This window comes from Lethenteron reissneri, chromosome 20 (genome assembly GCF_015708825.2).
Source record: "Lethenteron reissneri isolate LAM-NWPU_2019-01 chromosome 20, ASM1570882v1, whole genome shotgun sequence".
NCBI lineage: Eukaryota > Metazoa > Chordata > Hyperoartia > Petromyzontiformes > Petromyzontidae > Lethenteron > Lethenteron reissneri.
The window spans coordinates 8434460-8456100 of NC_083798.1; the positions used below are offsets into that span (position 1 = coordinate 8434460).

Here is a 21641-nt window from a genome sequence, read left to right on the forward strand (position 1 = left end):
GTCCCAAAGGCCAGGATCAAAATTTACGAAGAAGCAGCTTTTAGTGTATACGGTCCTCACCTGTGGAACAGCCTGCCAGGGGATCTGAGGGCTTCAGAATCATTAAGCACTTTTAAAATAAATAAATTAACTTTCTTTTTTACTTGCCTTTAATTAGGATTTTCTTAATGTGTTATTTTTATTATGTCTTTCCTAAAAAAATTACGTGATTTTATTTTGTATACAATTTCACTTTTATTGTTAATGCCTATAATGCACTATGTATTTCATTTTTTCATGGGTGGAAAAAACCCGATTTTTCCAGCGGCAGGCATCGGGGTTTTTCTTTGATACAATTAAACCCGATTTCGGGGGAATTAAAACCTGGTTTAATGAATACGAAACTCTGATAGGCTTAGGCTGCTTCCTCGTCGGTGCTGCTATCGTACTCGGGGCCGTCGGGCACGGGGTAGTCGTAGAATGCGGGCAGGTTGGTCTTGATGAACACGAGCTTCTCCACAATCGTGGGCGCCAGTGAATTCCTTAGCTTGGAATGGATGAAGCCCATTGTTGAGAAGTTCTGCTCGGATGCCGCGCTCGACGTGGCCATGCTGAATAGCTTGATGGCGATCTTCTTCAGGTCAGGCCACTCCGAGCCGTCGGTCTGCCACCATTGCAACGCGGTCTTTTTCCCCTTGACCAGCATCTCAATAAGAAAATGGCGTCAATTGCGCAAATGGGCGGAAGCAGGCGCGGTGTCCGGCGGGCCGCTGGCGAAGTGCGGTTCTGCAATTAGAACCAATTAAACCGGATTTTTCCCAATCTCAGATGATCGGGATTAATATAAAAAGACAATTAAACCCGATTGCACGAATAGTGCTATAGAAATAAAGTTTGATTGATTGATCCCAGGTCTTGTAGCCATGACGTTTCCTTCCAGCCAAGATCTGCTCTCTTTAACCTACAACTGGCATTGCCACGTCAACCACACATGCTCTTTATCCTATTTCAGCCAGACTAGTGCCACTTTTTGAACGTATGTGTTTTTAAACTTGATTTGAAGCTTTCGTGACTGCAGGAATTACTCTTTGGTTCTTTCCGTAAAGACACGTAGAAAGAAAATAAATAAAATGTAAAATAAATGAAATAAGTATTATTTCATTTATTTAAGTATTTATTATTTAATTTATTTTCTTTCTACGTGACTTTACCGAAAGAACCGAAAGAAAGAGTATATGTTTTTATTTATGTTTTGTGATTTTTCTTACCTTTCCTTATACGTATTTTGCACTATCGTGTTTTTGTATTGTCGTTACTTTCTGAACCGCCGCTACTGAACATCTGTGAAAAATATCTTTATAGCTCATCGGATTTCTCCAGGAACAATATTATAATTCTGACTTATTTGGCAAGGGTCCAAGGGCGTGCCCTCTCAACCAATCTGAGTTGATCTCAACTTTGGAATAACTAACCATCAGTAGAGCAGAATAAGTTTTAAAAATCTAACAAAATGGGCTCTGCTTGGTGGACTGGGACCAACTTCTGGATTTGCTGGTGCCGATCTCGAGGCGCTCTTTGGGGTCATGTCAGGATCTCGCCCACACTCTCAGTTCCGATACTGCTCCTACTGGCGGCAGTCCGCATCGTACCTGTAATGCTGGCCACGCTAGAAACTTCTTTCTCAATGTATGACACTGCAGAATAAGAATATTTAGACTAGAAGAATCTGATGAGCTTTTAAGCTCTTTTCACAGATGTTCAGTAGTCTGCACATGTATCTCTGTCATTCGCTACAGAACACAACGGATGTTTAAAACATTATTTATTCTGATATAAACCCGGACAAATGTAAATCCTAGGCTAGTACCATATTGAAAAATCAGCAGCAATTTGTACCTATGTACTTTATTTTAGTGACTTGCTTATATTTACTCTCCTTTGTATTGTTGTAACTTTCTGACCTGCCCTGACTTGATATCTGTGATAAAGAGCTTCACAGCTCATCGGATTCCTCCAGTCTAAAGGATTAATTCTGACTTAAAATGTATAAATTACAGCACGCGACACCAGTAGTGGCAGGTCTACTGTAACACTGCTCTTTTAAAAACATTGACTCAACTTATTTAAGTATATTTTTTATAATAAGCGGAATTATTTCCCTTCCTCTTTATTGTGGCGAGATATTAATTCCCTCGCCTGGTATGCAGGTCGTGGGTTTGACCCCTACCCTGACGCCTGTATTATGATTTTGCATGTTCCGCTTCCCATGGTCGTGTGGACTTTTCTCCGGGTCTTATTTTTTCCTCCACATTTAGAGTCAAAATCACGCGTTTAGAGTATTTTTCCTTTAAAAAAATGTTATTATGTAAATTGGGGAAATCATGTTTTACTGACAATGAACATATAAAACCAATTTTCTTTTGTATATCCGAATGAGGAATGCAGCCTCTGGCAAAACACCTATTCTGCTCACCCCATTAACTCAATGTTAGATTAAAGCTGCAAATCGGCCAATTTGTGCATTCCCAATGAACAGCACAACATACCACAATAACAGAAAATGTTATCAACTGTAAAAAAAAATCTCAAAGCTATAACATGCTAATCATCTTCCAACTCCATTTTATTTATCACACCCGTGAATATAATTAAATAATTATTGCCACAAGAGTGACGCCATCTGATTGTTAAATACCCGCGGAAAAATAGCAAACACACTACCACTCAAAATAAGTGAACATCATATACCTGCAATCATGACCAGACACACCCTCATCACCCTCCACGTCACACAACACCTCACCTCAGTCCTTCTGTTGATGGGATCGACACCAGTGTTAATTTTCGAGACCCTATTATAAATATTTTCATATCTGTGTAATGACAGGGTGACACCTGCTGGCATGACAGGGTGACACCTGCTGGCCTGGGAAGGGATTCACGGATACGGGCATTGAAGTAACAACAAATCGGGGAAGGAACTGTATCTGTGGAAAAGGTAACAGGTGGGGTAAGCCGTGGCCGGAGGCAGGGCCGAGCCACGCCTGGGGGGATATAAGGGGAAGCGGACCCGGAGCTCGGGGCTTGTGTGTGGGGTCCTGGGTCCTGGCTGTGTTGCTGTTCACCGACATCTCTCTCCGTCGTCCGGTCACGTGGAAGATCTCCTGCGTGGTTTCCATCGCCGTCATCGTCACGCTGCCAGCCAGCGGCGTGGCCAAGTGAGGCGAGGGGACCACACCGAGTGATTGGCTGTGCGTGTAGCCAGTGGAGGTGTTATTATGTAGAGTTATACTCTAGGAAGAACAAGTGTTGGTCTGTGTTGTGCCCAGTGTGGGTAATAAAGAACAAGTATTCTCTATACGACGTGTCGTGGAAGTCGCTCATTACATTGGAGTCAGAAGTGGCCAAGTGAGGCGAGGGGACCACGCCGAGTGATTGGCTGTGCATGTAGCCAGTGGAGGAGTTTAGTGCTAGACAGCAAAGAAGGAAGTATGTCTAAGCATCAGAAGAAACGGAATCCATCTGTGGCGTCTTCCGACGACGATGAAAACGTTACCCAAGATCTCCTACCAGCCCGGGAACCGCGGTCCCAGTTATTGAAGCCGCGCGAGTGAGTTGGCTGCGCCAGAGATGGTGGAACTTGGAGCAGCCACTCCGCACCAGCAGCCCGAAGATGGCTGGCAGATGGTGTCAGTGCAGCTGGACCTGTTGCGGGTGGTTGTCATGCAGTTGGTGACGCTCGTGACAGAGACTACAATAGCGGGTCGCGCTGCACTGACATCACCATGAAGGATCGACCAGGGGCCAGGAGTTGATGTTCTGGCGGGAACGTCCGCAAGCACGACGGCCGCCATTACACGTGGCGGGGAGGACGCACAGCCGGAGTCCGCCATTACGGGCGGCACGGAAGAGGCGCGGACAAAGTCCGCCATTTTATAAAACAAGTGTGATACGCAAGACGCGGCGCTCGCTGTTAGAAACGGGGAAAGAGGAACCGAACGTGCTCGCAGATTACCTCAGGTTAAAGAGTTCGTCGCGGCAGGAGGCGATTGGAGCGCCTTCACTTGGCGATTTGAAGCGGCTTTCCGATCAGTCCATTGGACAGAAGATGAGGCGCTGATGGCTCGGCCGACTGTTTTGGACGGCGACGCTCTTGTTGTTTTCAGGGATATTCCCGCTGCTAGGAGGGCTACACTTCAAGGTGCTTATGCTGATATGGCGGATGTGTACGAGCTGCCTTCCGACACGTACAGGAAGTTTCTTCAGCGTAGGCGAGGGGAGGCCGAGACGCCTCTTGCCTACCGCAGAGCGCTGTTGGCGTTAGCGGGCGCAGCTTACCCCGGGGTGGATCCGAAAGCGCTCAACTCGCTCGTCATGGAAAGGATGTTGGGACTGGCACGAGAGATGGGAGTCATTTTACCTATGTATGATGAAGACGAACAGACGTCCCTATGGGCCGTCAGGTGTCTTCAGTCCCACAAGAACTTGCACCGATGGGCTCAAATGGCTGCGTGGATAGGGGACCCCAGCCGAGACGGGGAGCCGAAGGGGTGGTCGCCACGGAACGTCGTCGTGTTGCCGGCTGGGGAGGCATCTTCGGAGGAGGACATCACTGATGCATTCCCGGTGTAGAGTCGGAGAAGAGGGGATGCCGCGCAGTGTCAGAGGAGCTGGAGACTGCACGAGCAAGAAGATTGGACGCTGCAGAGGCCCTCGCTTACTTGCTTCCGCTGGCCAGCCGGGGCACTTCGCATGAGGATGTCAGAACCGTCCTCGGACTGCGACCACAACTCCGGTGCCCACAGCTCCACTGACGGCTACATCTCTACCCCAACAGGTGAGTCAAGATACATCAGACACCCGGCCCATAATGCAATCTCAGGCATCTATGGGTTCTAGGGTCATCTCCACCCGGCATAAAACACACATTGACACTGGGCAGCAGAATTTTGTTACGTATGGGTGGCCTAGTTTGTGGATGCAGTGGAAGAAATTGGCTCGTCGAGTGATCACGGCAGCTGTGGGTTCCTCGGCGGTATCTGCCTCAATTCAGGTAATTGAGGTTTGTGTCTTGGTGTACACGGGAGCTTCGGCCACCATTATTTCCGATGTAATTTTTTTATTGTTTCCGATGTCTGAACGATGAGTGCGACCTGTTGTAAATGCTTGTGGCGCGACGAATGGTGGGAGCATGGGTATCATTGGGCAAGTGGAGGCCCGCATCAAAATTGGCGAAGTCGCTGCGGTCGGGCCTGTACTAATCTCGAGGATGCTGGTGGGTGCCCTGCCTTTTGGGTACCGATTTTCTACGAAAAATGCCTGTTAAGATCCTGATTGATCAGGGTTGTGTGGAAATGCTGCCGAGTCGCAAATAGTTTTTTTTGGCATCTCCGCATATGAGTACGGCAGCGTGTGTCACAGTCCAAGCCCTTGCTAGGGACTCGGTGGAGATTCCACCGGGCTCGCAGATACTTGTACCGTTACACGATCGCAAGAGGTTGGGAAAGGTTGATTCGACAGAGTCCTTCTGACTCTGTCGAAAACGGTGACCCGTGGATTGCCGCTAGTAGGCGCACAGATGGTCCTTCGCCTCGACCAAGAGCCGTTCTTACAGGTGTTTAATGTGGGTTCAGGAATGGTTTCTGTCCAAGCGGTTACAGTATTGGCTCACGCAACAACCGCATTTTGTGAGAATAACGCTGATGCGACCGGTGGTATGGTTGGTGAAGTGGAACAGACTGAATTTGTGAATGGAATGTGGGCAGAAGCGCTATGTCAGGAGAATTTGCAGTTGTCTTCAGTGCAGCGAGGGGAATTGATATCGCTGTTGTGCGAATTCTCTGATGTGTTTAGCAAAAGTGAATTTGATATTGGCCGTACCTCCTTATTGCAACATCATATCGACACAGGGGAGGCCGGCCCTATTCGTCAGAACTCGTATCGATTGAGTCCACTAGAAAAGGAACGTGTGCAACAGGTGGTTGATGAGAAGTGTGGCCGCCGATATTATTTCTCCATCTACCAGTCCTTGGCGAGCGCCCATCGTGCTTGTTAAGAAAAAGGACGGAAGTCTTAGGTTTTGTGTTGACTTCCGTAAGTTGAATAAGGTTTCCGTAGCCGACGCATACCCGCTCCCGCACATGGACGACTCTCTGGATGCTTTGTCCGGTGCGCGTTTTTTCTATGCTTGACTTGTCATCGGGGTTTTGGCAGCTTCCCCTTGACGAGTCGTCACAGCCTAAAACCGCGTTCCGCACACCCCAGGGACTGTTCCAATATAATTGTGTTCCGATGGTATTGAATTCGGCTCCGGCCACCTATCAAAGGCTTATGGAACTCGTTTTGACTTGCCTGCAGTGGGACTCATGTCTCATTTATTTGGATGATGTCATTGTGTTCAGCCACACATTTGACGAACATCTCCAGCAGCTGCGATCTGTTCTTGTCCGAATGCGCTCAGCTAATTTGAAACTGAAACCAGCGAAATGTCATTTGTTGCAGAATTCTGTGCGCTATTTGGATCACATTGTCAGCGCGAACGGCATAGCCATGGATCCCGAGAAAACGGCTTGTGTGCGCGATTGACCGACCCCCAGGTTCGTGGGAGATGTGCGCAGCTTCGTCGGGTTTGCGTCGTACTATTGCAGGTTCGTGCCGCAATTTGCCACGGTTGCTAAGCCCTTACACGCCTTGACGGCTAAAAACCAGAGGATCCAGTGGGGAGTGGAAGAAGAGTCTGCACTTTTAGCCCTTTGTGAGCGGTTGTCCGATTCACCCACACTCGAGTACCCTGATTTCTCTCTGCCATTTATTTTTGACACAGACGTTAGCGATACGGGCATGGGCGCCATCCTGTCCCCCGCAAAACGGCGTTATTGTGTTACTCGCAGGGAGCTGTTGACCATGGTTTATTTCGTACAACAATACAGGCCTTACCTCTATGGCAGAGAATTCATTGTCTGCACGGATCAGTACTCCTTGAAGGTTGATCAACCTTCTGGCCAACTTTCGCATTGGCTTAAAATTTTGCAGCAATACTCATTCCGTGTGATATATCGAAAAGGGGCTTGGCATTGCAATGTTGACGCGTTATCCTGGTTGCCTCAATCGTCTCGCTGTGCATGTTTCTTCTTGTGCGGACCGTTGTAAACCTCCGATGGCGAGTTCAGCTACTGTTATGGCGGCGTTCGAGGACGCTGAGTCCGCCAATTTGTTTGCACCTGCGGATAGCGTTTTGCACCTTATGCGTTCTGAATGGGTTCGAGAGCAATTGGATGATAATTCCTTGATGGCCTTGCGGCGTGGTGCGGAGTTGGAACAAAAGGCTTCTGCTGACGGGCCGCGAATGGTCCTTCAGGATGACCTGCTGATGTTGAGGGAAGATATGTTATACCGTTGTCATGTTGTCGTCCCCACTGCCCTTCGAGGTAAATTGTTTCAAGTGGTGCACGAGGATAAATTGTTGCATCTCGGGGTCCGGAATACCTTGATAATGCTGCAGCATGATTATTATTGGCCGGGTATGTCAAGTGATGTGTACCACTTGGTCCAAGGGTGTACGGAGTGTGCGCGTAGGAAACTGCCGCTGAAGAAGTCCCAGCCTCCGCTGCAATCCATTTCGGTTTCACGGATTAACGAGTTGGTAGCGCTCGATATCCTTGAGCCCTTCCCGGCCACTCAAAGAAGGCATAGATTTCTCTTGGTGGGGGTTGAGTATTTCTCACGATGGCCTATGGCTTGGCCACTGCCTGACCAGTCGGTGGCTTCGATTGCTGAGGCGTTTTTGTATGAATACGTAATGGACAAGGGGGCCCCTGAGCAGTTGCTCACTGACCAGGGGCGGAATTTCTCGTCGAAGCTGCTGCGTGAGGTCTAGGATGCTTTGGGCACTAAGAAAATTAAAACGTCGCCATACCATCCCCAGACGGATGGGATGGTGGAGCGGCTGCATAGGACTCTGACATCCATGCTCTGTCAGGCGGTTGACGTGACGCAAAATGGATTAGGATTTGCATGTTCCAAGTGTATTATCTGCGTATAGGATGGCCCCCCATGCTTCCACGGGATTCTCGCCGTTTTTTCTCATGTATGGGAGGGAAAATGTACCTCTTATGGATGCTTAATTGGGTTCGTCGCAGGAAAAGGGGAAATCCAAATTGCCTGTGCACGTGCGAATTACGTTGGAACACATTTCGGCGGCTCAGAAAGCAGCCAAAGTGAACGCCGCCAGAGCACAGGCAGCTAATGAGCGAATTGCGGGGAACCAGGATCACGTACTGTCATGGTCCATAGGTGACAGGGCATGGTTGCATTGCCCACAGGTGCCAGTGGGTACGTCCCCTAAGCTTCATAAGCCTTGGCAGGGTCCTGTGGAAGTGATCGAGGTCAAACGGCCGCAGTGTGTGCATGTACGGGCTGTCACCGTTGGTTTGTCCATCTATCTCGGTTGAAACCGTTTGTTCCTCCTCGAGCTGACTCTTTATCTCCAAAAAGTAGATGGCCAGTGTCTGTTGCGTCCGACAAGCCGGGGGTAGTGCGGGCAGAGGGCATACGTGACAAGGATTGTATCGTGCCGTCCACAGCGTCCAAGCCCATGACAGTGGATGGACTTAAAAGCCTCACCGAACGGGAGAAGTTGCCTGCTGCCGCTGAGCCTGCAGCACCTGTGAAGCCAGTGTTGCCACCTACTTCTCCGGGGGTTCCGGCTGTGTGCATACACCCTGTGCAGAAGATGAAGACCATCCCCGTTGACGGACTGGCGTCGCGAACTTGGTCTAAATGTTTAAGATTCCGTTAATGTGAATGTCCCTGTGTGTTGTTTAAGGGAAGGGGGGATTGTGATTGGTTGCTTGAGTTGTGCTTTTTCTTTCTCTTCCCCCCCATCTCGTTCCCTCTCGCAATTTTTTCGTCATCCCTTGCCTTGTTATGTGCTTCTTGATTGTTCCGGCGGATTGTTCCGCTTTACTTAAGAAAACCCGGAGTCGTTGCTTGGTTCACTCCTTTATTGCTGTACTTTTACATTGTTCAAGGGTATTCCTCACCTGAAATTTCGTTGGTGTTAATGAGGGGGGGGGGGTGATGGAATGACAGGGTGACACCTGATGGACTGTGAAGGGATTCACGGGTACGGACACATAAGTAACAACCAATCGGGGAAGGAGGTGTATCTGGGGCAAAGGTAACAGGTGGGCTTAGCCGAGATACTCCAGGAACCTGCTCGTTCCACGAGAGGGCGTGGGCGGAGGCGGGACCTAGCCACGCCTGGGAGGATATAAGGTGGAACGGATCCGGAGCTCGGGGCTCGTGTGTGGGGTCCTGGCTGTGTCGCTATTCACTGACATCTCTCTGCGTCGTCCGGCCACATGGAGGATCTCCTGCGTGGTTTCTATTGCCGTCATCGTCACGCCGCCAGCCAGCGGCGTGGCCGAGTGATGCGAGGGGACCATGCCGAGTGATTGGCTGCGTGTGTAGCCAGTGGAGGTGTTATTACCTAGAGTTCTACTCAATGTGAGGAAGAACAAGTGTTGGCCTGTGTTGTGCCCAGTGTGAGTAATAAAGAAGTACCCTCTATACGACGTGTCGTGGAAGTAGCTCATTACACCTGTAAACCCATATGGTTTACCCGTATTCTTGTGTAACGGCGTAAGTAGCGCAGGAGACGTTTGACGGAGGCAACACGTATTAGTAACAAATGGGTACTATACAGTACGTAGCGCACCCTAACACTGGAAGGGGTAACGGCCCCTTCACCCGGTCTATCCGAGGCAGTGTCCCTCGGCTAACGTTTCCCCGTTAGCTCCTGCACTCCTCTAATCTAGACCATCCTATAGAGGCTAACTCACCTGGCCCAGCTTCGGCTCAGGTCCAACCCTCAGCCACACGAGCCTGGCCCTCACAAGGACACAGACCTCGCTGCTCTGAGGTCGCCCCTGGCTTGCCCTGCTCGGCTCTTACAAGAGCAGCGAGTCAGGGTAGTCCCAGGGCTAGCTAGCTGGTCTTCAGTCTTCACTGGCTCTTCTGCTCCAACGACTGCCTCGAGCTCTCTTGCGCACCACCTTATACCCAACTGCCCCCCGAGGGGCGGGGCTGTATGTGGACATTGATGTAGACACCTCACGCACGGACCGTGATGTAGACACCGCAACATAATGGCTTGCTACACCCCGTTACATATGTAATAAAGGACTCTCTCTCAGATGTCGATCTCCGTTGTCCTTTATTGGGTTCGTAGAATCTCCACGCCCAAGATGGCGTCTTCGTGCCGCGTGGTCGGGAGGGCTGACGGCGATGGCAAGGCCCCGGCCGGTTGTTCCTCGCCGGGCCTCCCCGAAGTCGTCGCCGGCGTGACGAGGACGCACATTTGCGCCAGTACCGTCTTCAGCGCCTCTAGTTGCGCCGCCACCTGTCGCCATCCGTCGTCAGCGTCCAGTGGCGCGGATGGGCCCACCGAGGCGGCCACGTCCTGCACGGCTGGAACCCCGCTCGTCCCCGCTCCGCTTTCCTCCTCCATCTGCTGCCCCTGCCCCCTCCCTTTGATGCTGCTAATCCTGCATAATGCATGGACATAATATGACTTTGAAAACCCCCCGCCCACCTCCCACGCATTTCACAATTAGCACTATTCGCATTCCTGCATTTCCCATAAATATGCTAAATTCCTCTTCAAATGCAAATTATTTTGTCAAGGCTCTCTTCCTCCTCCCTCACAGCTTAAATAGACACTCCAAGGCTAAGACGTGTCATTTAGACTCTGTCTTATCGACAGACATGTTCTTTACCTGAGGACGGCTGCTTGCGTTGTGGCCGAAACGTCGTGAGAATTATTTTATTATGTTTTATTTTTATTATTTTATTACTTCCCTTCTACGGGAGTTGTCTCATTTGTGTTTATCCCTTATGATGGGACAGTGTAGGATTAACGTTGAGATTTATAAGGTCACTGGGTGACCAATAATGTGTGAATTGGTCTGTAATAAGGTAGGCACTGATAAGGGTTTAACAGGTGTGTATTTTATATATTAAAATCAATTTTAATATCAGTCTTAATTGTGAATATCTTCATTACACACCAATAACAGAAGAGTCAATTAACATTACCGAGTCCCTGTCAGTCGATTAACATTCAAATAATTTTAATTTAAGTGATATTTTATTGGAGCTAATATAGTGTATCTCACCAGCACGGAGTCCACCCAAATCTGAATTCGGTTTGTGCCCCGTACTCTGCATAGTCTACACACTGCTGGGCATGGCCTGCTGTGCATGTGAAGCTTGGAGACCTGGGACCATAATTGCCTTCAATTATAATGAAAAAACGCACCTGGCTCTCCGTAGCATTTACAGCAACACATAGCAGAGTGCACAATTATATGTGTGATTAATCACAGGTAAGCTCACACCGGCTGCAGCTGCTATAAATTTCCACGTGATAAGCCACTTTGTTGAGCTATCATTTGTGGCCAAGTCGCTTTTGAAAAAAAATGTCTATAGCTTAGTGGGCCTCATCTGGTAAAAAAAAAGTTTAGAATCTCTTGTAGGTTGTCTCAATCCCACCATCAGCGACCTTTGCCTCTGGTGGGTGGACCTGGGATTGTGACATGAATGCTGACTCCTCCCCGTGTATCCTTCCGACTGCCCGTGTGTGCCCGTGTGTCTTCGTGCCCATCCCGGTTCCAGAGCTGCAATCATCATGGCCATGGAGGCGAGTTCGTGTGATGTGCTCGTGGTGGGAGCCGGGCTAAGTGGTATGGGCACCTCTCGGCATATCTCCACTTCCCCTCCCCACAGTGTCTCACTCGCGATGTTCACTTTCTCCTGCAGCGATCTTTTTTTATCAAAGCTAACTCACACCTGTTACACATATCCTCTTGTGCCCCATACCATTTGGTTATCTCCTTATGTACCGTGCTCAGCATTCATATCATAGCCTATCCAGCTACTATGAACAAAAGCTTCTGGTTGATATTGAACTGATGGACTAAAACATTGTTACGTGAAGAGACGTACAGTCAGGGTGACATAGTCCAGCACCCTATGGCCACCCATGGACCTACAATAAGTGCCTTAAAAGCTACACAGCAGTCATGGTATCAACAGCTCCCCCAAACTGAAAACTTGGCAGGACCCTCCTGAAAAATACTGTATTCTTGACTCGATGAGGCTTTTATGGGTTACCGATCTTAATACTCATTTTTTGTTAATAATTGCGTTCGATGATTCCTGTGTGGTCTGGATGTGTGACACATTAGTATCGATCCTTTGAAAAAAGTGATTTCTGATTATTTGCGTGAGTTAAAGCGCATTCAACTGCACACTAAATGTAACAAAAACACCAGTTACAAGTTCACTGGCTCACAAGCTTTACTGCAACTTTTCGTGTGGCCAAGTAGGGAACACTCGCCACTGCGTCAGTTTAAAGTTCACGCCATTGTGTGAGGTTCAAAGTTTAACATTATAGGCCTTCAGCAATTTGTATAAAATGACTTGTCTTTTCTGGCTGGATGGGGGGATGTTTCCAGACCCCAAGTTACGTTTGCGAGGGTAAGCCTTTGTGTTTTAATGTAAGGCAAACATAAATACCTGCGACTGAAGTTAACAAAATCCTCTACATAGCCATACTTCAGAATTATAATTTTACTGGTAAGAACCTCCTGGTTACACCAGCCCACAGGGGATTATTGTGTCCGTCTGTCGTGCAGGGAGGGGCTGGGTGGGGAGAGAGGGGCTGGGTGGGGAGAATAGGGTGGGGTGGGGAGGGTGGGGCTGGGTGGGGAGGGTGGGGCTGGGTGGGGGGTGGGAGGGGTGTGGCTGGGTGGGGAGGGGCTGGTCACCCCGTGGTGCCCTTATAAAACGCAACGTTTAACCTACTTACGCCGGCTTGTGCCCGCCCTCACAGTCGGGCATATTTGCGGAATACACCACGCCGCCGTTGACCCTGGCCATTGACCGAGCAACCCAACGTTCCTACCAGCTCCCTCCGCAGGAATGTGTTTATTTATTCTGCAGGAATCCGATGAGATAATGAAGCTCTTTTTCACAGAGGTTCAGTAGGGATGGGACAGCAAGCAGAAGATTAGTGCTGGATACAGCCACATTTACAAATGTGATTTGTAAATGTAATCCTTACCAATGCATTGAGATTTGAAGGTTTCGTGACTACAGGAATCCATACTCTTTGGTTCTTTCGGTAAAGTCACGTAGGTATAAAATAAAATAAATCACGACGTTTCGGGCGCAACACAAGCGTCCATCATCAAGTGGGATGACGGACGCTTGTATTGTTATACCAACGTGACTTTACCGAAAGAACCAAAGAGAATGCATTGAGAGTTCAATTTTAATGTACAATTTTATTGAGGGACTGTATGTTTGTCTTGGTGTGGTATGGGACTGTTGTTGCTTCTGTTTTAATGCATTTCCCAAGCTTGGGAATTTATTATGTAATTTGAGCATGCATATGTTTTTTTTATTTACGGGGCGCCACAGTCATCTCAGTCAGTCAACCCATGGCACCTGAGTCTGTTCCATGATCTCCTGTCAGCGAGCCTTCGACACTTTATGTCACCTCAAAGTGCCAATACCGATACCCGCCATTTGCCACGAAGTGACAGTGACGGTGACGTCACCATGACGCCTGTGCCAGGCCTGGTGCACTTTGAGGCTACGTGAAGTGTCGGAAGCCTCGCTGATAGGAGGTCTCGGGACAGACCCAGGTGCCATAGGTTGGCTGACTGAGATGACCGGTAGAGGCACCAGCTGAACCCCCCACTGTACCAACTTGCTGTATTTTCGTCGCCCGGCACTCTGCTCGTTGTTGTGAGCATCGCCTCTCTGCTCTCCATTGTTGCAGGAGAGCGACTGCCTCCAACTGCCCAGTAGCGTCCTTTACGAGCCTCCTCAATAACGGCCGTGCTTGACACCGCTGGTACCAGTCATCAGCAAGTCCGCTCAGGTCCACATCCTCCCGTACCGCCATACTAGGTGCACCTCAAAGTGCACCTAGTATGACACAAGCACCCTGGTGACATTACCTCAACTTAGTGGCGAATGGAAGTTGTTGTGTGTGTCTGCACCAGGCTTGAGTGCAGCTCGGCTTCTCGTGGCGCATGGCTTATCGGTACTTCTCCTGGAAGCAAGGGATCGTGTTGGAGGACGCACTTACACCGTCGAGGTATTGGCGCTCCTCACAAACTTTTACCAATGAACAAATCACCCAGATTGTGCTCAATCTCGATTTGTAACTTTGATCCTTACCTATATAGTATCAATAGTTAAATTATAATGTACAATTTTATTAAGGGACTGTGCATTGTCTTGGTGTGATCTGGGCCTGTTTTTGTTCATGTTTTGCTGCCTTGCCAAGCTTGAATTTGGTGTTGACAAATTGGCAGGAATTTATGTACTTATGCAATTTGCACTTACATACTTTACTTATTTATTGTGACTTGCTTATCTTTTTTGTACTCTTGTAGTGATATGAAATGTTGTCACTCTATGGTTAGCGCCAGCCACTATTTCACATGTGCTGCTGAGCACCGGGTAATGGAGGGACACGTGACTGGGAGCAGGGGGTTCTTTACTTGATATAGCAGGGACCGTGGCAGAGGGCAGGGCAAGCCCACGCCCAGAGAAATAAAGGGGGAGCCCTGACAGGGATCGGGGACTGTTGTGGGTGTAATAAAGGTCGTTGAGGCGACTTCTGGAATCCGTCTTTTATTCAACTTGTATTACAGCTTTCCTTCACACTGCTGGCAGGCAGCGTGAGAGGGATAGATAGAGAAAGACATACTGCCACGTGGCAACCCGGAGCCCCGCTCCCGCGTGGCCCCCTTCCTCTATTCGTTCCCGTTCTGACCACGTGTCGTTCGTCTCCACCCCTATTTAATAACCGGGTCACGTGGTACGTTTCCCCCAATCCTGATTAGCCTCCATGGAATATTCCAGGCTCCCTCGTAAGCTCCCGGGACCACGCCCCTGACTCATCTCCCCATTGGCTGTGGCCAAAGCCAGCAGAACCAATCCTCTACTTACAGCTGTCACCTTTCCATTACGTCAGGGCCACGCCCCTAGGCTTCCCCCCATTGGCTATAGACCAGGACCGGCGGAGCCAATCATCATGACGAGTTGTGATACGTCATTGAGCCGGATATATCCTCACATTACATGGGGATCAGCCTGGAGTCCTGCGTCTTTTCGTCTTCGCTCGTCATTCCTCGTTCGTCGGTTGAATGTAGCCTGATATCGTGGGTCAGACAGTGTGTGTGCTGACTGGCCCATTCGCTACACTAACGCGCACGTACATAGCAAACAGAAAGACACCTAGCTATAGAACGTGAGTTGTTAGGGTTCTGTTTCTAAAAAGTATTGCCTCCAGTGTATAACACACTCCAATCTTATTGTTTTATATTGTTTGTTGTAACTTTCTGACCCCCTCTTCTGGACATCGGTGAAAGAGAGCTTCATTCCTCCACTCTAAATAATGATTAAGATTATGAAATCTCAGAAGCAAAGCAGCACTCAGCCTGTTTAGTGCTGGGAGTGTTGACCACCAGGCTTCCCTCCTTTTGTATTTTGTTACCTTCTGCATGTGTAGAGTCGTGCTTCGTGATGCCCTGTGGGATTGTAGACTCAGACGGAGACCAGGGTTTAATATTCAGGGTGCTTGCCGTTTATTCACGCCAACATCCGCACTCTTCGTTCCGTCGCGGGTACTCACTACTTCCTGTTTCTTAGCCCTTTCTCCCGACTCCCTCGACCTTCGTCCAGGCTACCCCGTACACTTCCACCCGTAGCCTCCTTTGTCTCTCCGGCCCAGGAGCCTTTCTATCTGCTACTTGGCTCCTCTCTCTCTCTCTGACTCTCCTTTGTCTCTGACCCCTCCCCTTCCGTCCAGGTTCCCCTTTTATCCGCTTAGCCCGGGCTCCTCCCTTTTACCTGGCTCTTCTCCTCCTACCTGGCTCCCCCACTAGCAGACGTCTTACACTGTCTACTTACCCTCCTCTCTCGCCCTTCTAGCACTCCCCTTTTTGCTTGGGACCCCTTCCCACAGTTTTGTTTTACCATGTTTAGCTTTCTACCAGGTTTAGCTTTCTTTTTTCACACTTTTGTTATGTAGGCTAGGCGTAGTCACAAACCGAACCTCTCCATAATAAAGCCTCAGTCTTTTGTTATGCAGTCTATTCATAGTCTCAAGCCGCACCTTACCATAATAATAAAAAGTGGGCCATTCCTGCCCCCCCCTCAACCATTATATATATGGAGTGGTATCTCCTGTAATCTCTCATTTACTTGATACAGCTGTCGGGCTGTGACGGTTCCACCTGAAAGACGGAAGCTTGTGTTGCCTCCGAAACGTCGTGATTTTTATTTTATTTTACTTTTATTAATTTTTATTTTTTACCTACGTGTCTTTACCGAAAAACCTAAGAATATGAATCCTTGCAGTCACGAAAGCTTCAAATCTAGAATAATGGCATATGATATTTATTTCCATTGTCCAGAAGATGATTAATATTACAGTAAACCTCACAAAGCAGGACTTGATTAAGACAGAATTCAGGGTGAGCTATAAAGGCTACCAAGATAATAAAATAAATAACTATTTAAAAATAGCACTGTTCACGTGCTAATTAAGTTATGCGAAGTAAAACATGGCGTACATCTTTGTGCTAAATCCTGTGCAGGTAATGAGGATGGAGGACTCAGACGAGGCAGTGGCTGTAACCTACGATGTTGCAGGAAAGCACACTTTTGGCCACAAACACAGACACCTTGTGTCCTGGTGTTCTGATATTCCAAAAGCTCAACACAGAAGGCATAATGAAGTGTGTGCAATTAGCAAAGCAAACTTGCCATGGCTTTTACATTGTAAATATGGCAATGCTAAAGCACATTATCTCCCACTTTCTAACAATTTTACAATTCAGATCTGCCTTGAATGCTAATGTCAAAGCCAAAAGCTAAATGTGAAAAAAGATATATATATATTTTCCCTCTTCTAAGATAACTATGGTGTGGTGAAAATTTGTTGGCAGCTGAGCACCGTGTAAATTCAACATTGCCATGGCAGGGACCAGTTTAGTGATTGGAAAACCAAAATGTATGTTCCACAAGGTTGCACTTGCTATGTGGACCCTGGAAGGATAATGGACTGTGCGCTGACTCCACAACCCCTCGTGCACTGTTGGCCTTCGTTGGTGCTTGCTAATAGCACATTACACTCCAGTCTGTAATGCTGAACATGGTGTCTGGTATTGTGTGTATATTGCGTGATGGCGACCTCCCTGCCTAACTGTCCTGGACAATTCAGGATGAGAATCTTGGCGTGACAGACCTGGGGGGCGCCTATGTGGGACCTACCCAAGACCGCATACTGGGCCTGGCTGAAGAACTTGGTGTTGCTACCTACCATGTTGATGACTCCAACAACAGCCTGGCACATCTGCATGTGGGTATCTGATCTCTGGCCTGATGTTTTCAGATTCTGCATTGACTTAGTATTTGACAAATGTCCATGTCTGTTTAAATATTCGTGCAATAATCATCCTAAATCCATTTTAATGTTTCTGCTATATATTTTTACTTTTTCCAATGAACAGTTTTGAAAATATTTTTTCTCGAGCCAACTTTCATGAAAGGAAATGCATCTTATTTTATTTAATATTGATTTTATTTATGCAATATTTTAGATTTCTTCTATTATATGGTTGTTTTTACCTAGAATTTATATTTACTTTATTTGATGTTATTGCTGTTGTCATTTTAGTGATGCAGGTCATTTTTAAATATGAGAGTATCCTGGTCTCTTTGAGTTCCCACCTTTTTGAAAAGGAAAATAATAAATAAATTTGTAACTTGTGGAAACAGCATTTACACCTGCCAGCTAGTTAGTGCAAAATAAGTTGAACATACACATAAACTTAGTGTAACATTGGACATTATAGATCCTGTGGCATAATTCGAGGAATAGTAGGATATTCTGTGCCAACATCATGGTCCATATTTTCCAACCTTGTAAAATTGCACCATAAATTACTTAATTGGAAAACACATAGCGGTCATCACCTCTGACTGCAAATGCTGAGCAGGACCCCCTAAAAAAGTCTTGAGACTCGGTGAGGCTTTCTTCAGAGTGCTATTGGTGCGGCCATGTCTTGTTTGTCACTAGGGTAAAATCCGAAGGTTCACGGGCACCATCCCCCCGACATACAATCCTGTGGTGCTGTTGGACCTGCACCGTGTGATGCGCGCCATCGACCGCTTGGCTCGCGAGGTTCCACTCAGGGCACCATGGACCCACCCGCGTGCCCACGCCCTCGACAGGATGACGGCACGAGAGTTTTTGCGCAGCCTCGCCTGGACCCGGTACACGTGCCCACAGCACGCGCACCATAACCACACACGGCATGGCCATACAACATACACAATCCCCACCTCGCACTGTGGCACTACACCCAATTGTCTGCTTTCATATCCCGATGCTTGATTACCCATGAAAGCCTCACTGAGTCTCAAGACTCTTCTTCATAAGGGTTCTACCAGATGTTCGCAATCAGGGCGATGTGTTATGTCTCTTCCCAAATTATTTGCAGGTAGTTTTTCATCATTGGATTATTTGGCAAATTCCTTACATTGTATGGCATTTTAGCAATGGGAAGAAACTGGAGTACCCAGAGAAAATCCTTTGCAGAACAGGTCGAGAACATACAATCTCCACACAGAAAGGCGCACGAATCAGGAATGGAACCCAGGGCCTTCTTGCTGTGAGCCACAAGTTTTACCGCTGTGTCACCATTACAGCTACGAAGGGTCGGACCCCACTCGGATCCCGGCCACGTGTTGATGCCTTGTAGGACGTGGAGCTTCCAGCTTGTAGAACAAAGCGACCCCGGTCCCTCTCAGGAGAACCCACAGGAAATACTTTGAAAAGGAAAATAATATATAACAGGCAACGTGTTTGGCAATGGTCCTTCCTGATAGTATAAAGAACAGGCCAGAGAGACGGACTGGATAAGAGTTGGATACACCCATAATGGAGGTTTTTTGGGTTAGATATAACCAAAAAAACCTCTATTATGGATGATATTGGTCGCGAAAGCATACGTGTTAAGTTGGATACACCATCGTACACCTTAAGGCCCAATGTTGTCAGATGATTAGTCTTAAATTGGCATATGACCCTTAAAATGTATATATAATGTATTATGCATAAAGTCATTGTATTAAAATTAAAGATATCAAAAGTTGCTTCGACATGGCATCTGGATACATTGCATTTTCAATACATGACTGTGCAACCGATATTTTTTATATTCAGAGCTGGAGTTTACCAATGTTAAGTGGAAACATGAATTTAATGTGGTTTTGTTGTGCAGTCATTGGCAATGGGACTGCACTATCAGAGGATCTCTTGCTTGGCTTGACCAGAATCTAACCATTGGTAGTTGCCCGGATTAAAACCCAGATTCTTGGCGTTGCCATCTCAGTGCTCTGTGGCCCCCTAAGCCACTCTGTCACTTCGTGACCCCACTTGGGTAGTTTGTAAAACTGTTACTTCATTCTTGATTTGAAACAGTTTTTTTCTTGCTGTGGTTGTCCCACCTGATGACGATTGCTTGTGTTGCGATCGAAACGTCGTGATCTATTATTTTTATACCTACGTGACTTTACCGAAAGAACCAAAGAGTAAGTTACTTCATTATCAATTATAATTGGCCAGGTAGTTCCTCAGTGCTAGAACAAGCGAATTGCAATTTGTGCTTGTATACCTTTTTTGTGACTTATTTACCTTTTCTCTACTTTGCACTCCTATCGTTTTGATTGTTTCTTGTTGTAACATGCTGACTTGCCCCTCGTGGACATCTGTTAAAAAGAGCTTCATAGCTCATCGGATTTCTACAGTCTAAATAAAGATATGATTCAGAAGGTTGCGAGTTAAAAACCTGTTAGCTTTGTTAACTGGGCAAGTTAACAGTGGTTGTCCTATGGAGAGACTCAGCCCCACCAGGGCTACAATCAGGGGATGAGGACCACCTCGTACTCATTTGAGTAGGAAATCACTGACTTTGTGGTGTTTTCTCAATGCTTGTCATGCTCCCCAGCACCACGGTGAGCTTGATGGAGATTTTGGTGCGGAACGTGTTTGCTGCGGAACCACACGAGCTGTCAGCGCTTGGTGTGATGTGGTACATCCACTCCGGCGGTGGCGTGGAGCGAGTCGCCAACGTCTCAAATGGAGCCCAGGTCCTCCTAGCCACCGCCCTCCTCCCACATTTAGAGATGAAAAGTGTTTAACTCCAAGGCCTTTAAATTATTTCAGAATCAGAATATTTATTTAGACTGGAGGAATCCCATGAGTTTCACAGCTGTCCAGCATGAATTGTCACGATGGAGATTAAATTCAAGAGTCGATTAATTAACTTTATGGTGAATCTAATAACGTTTGGCTGCAGGGCTCACATGCACCCATTACATATGTAGTGACATCAGGGATGTCACTGTATGGTGCCGGCCTGGGAGGGTTGTGGCGTGCGATGTTCCTACGTTGCGGACAGCACTGGGTGGGTTGCTGTGTGATGCCGGCTTTACTATAGCACGGCATGCGATGCACCGTCATCGCGTACACCCCGTAGATGGGTGTAGTACCAGCCCTAGCGGGGCTTGGTGAGCGCTGGGATAGTGAAGGGCATCGTGCATAGTGTGTAGTGCGGGCTCCCACAAGGGGGAGTGGGAGAGTGTCAGCCCAGGGACAGGGTTGCCCTGGGCCATGGCACTCGAGTTGACCCCGTAGACACGTGATCCGGAGTGTGCACAGAGAGGGCCCCAGGTGGGGGGGGCTAGGGGATTATCATGTGTCCGGGGAGAGCTCTCAAGAGGAATCGAGAGGGAGCTAGAACGCTCGAGAAGGCGGGCGGGGCCTGGGCGGAGCCAGCCCCGACTCGGGAGGATATAAGGTGGGTCCCTGAGAGGGACCGGGGTCGCTTCGTTCTACAAGCTGGAAGCTCCATGTCTTACAAGCTGGAAGCTCTACGTCCTACAAGGTATCAACACGTGGCCGAGACCCGAGTGAGGGTCTGACCCTTCGTAGCTGTAACTCCTCCATATAGTGTAGTTAGCTGGGTGGTCACCACCCTAGGCTGTATCTGGTAAAGGGGCAGTTACCCCTTTGTGTATTACGTGTTGATATCATAAATGTGTTGCCTCTAAAGAATAACGTCTGCTACTCAGTTGGACTGGCTACACATACAACATTTAGGAATACATTTGTAGAGGTTTAATGCGAGCAAGGCCTCCGCACCACTCACGCGGGCTGGAGTATTAGGGGAGGTGGAGCCTGGTCGTCGGGGTGAGTGGGGGTCACGTGAGGAGGAGGATATACGGTGAGAACCGGAAGGGGATCGGGAGTCGAGAGAGAGTAAAGATAGAAGAAGCCACGCGGGGTGCTGGCGAGGGGTGGCACGAATTGCCACGTGGTCGGAGTCACGGCACCGTCGGCCAGCGGTGTACGTGGAGCAGTGGAGTGGCTGCAGAGTGTGCGGGAGCACACGGAGCAGCAGAGTGGCTGCAGAGTGTGCGGGAGCACACGGAGCAGCAGAGTGGCTGCAGAGTGTGCGGGGCACACGGAGCAGCGGAGTGGCTGCAGAGTGTGCGGAGTTACACGGAGC

The 21641-nt window shown here is 48.3% G+C and overlaps 1 protein-coding gene across 1 annotated transcript in view; it reads left to right on the forward strand.

Annotated features, from left to right (window-relative positions):
• Positions 1-21641, forward strand: part of LOC133344693 (amine oxidase [flavin-containing] B-like) — a 47962-nt gene that overhangs the window by 1690 nt on the left and 24631 nt on the right. The window contains exons 2-6 of the mRNA XM_061554756.1: positions 11656-11723; positions 14055-14149; positions 17288-17425; positions 18146-18342; positions 20079-20220. Of these exons, the coding sequence (XP_061410740.1) occupies positions 11656-11723; positions 14055-14149; positions 17288-17425; positions 18146-18342; positions 20079-20220 (640 nt within the window). The remainder of the gene's footprint in view (positions 1-11655; positions 11724-14054; positions 14150-17287; positions 17426-18145; positions 18343-20078; positions 20221-21641) is intronic.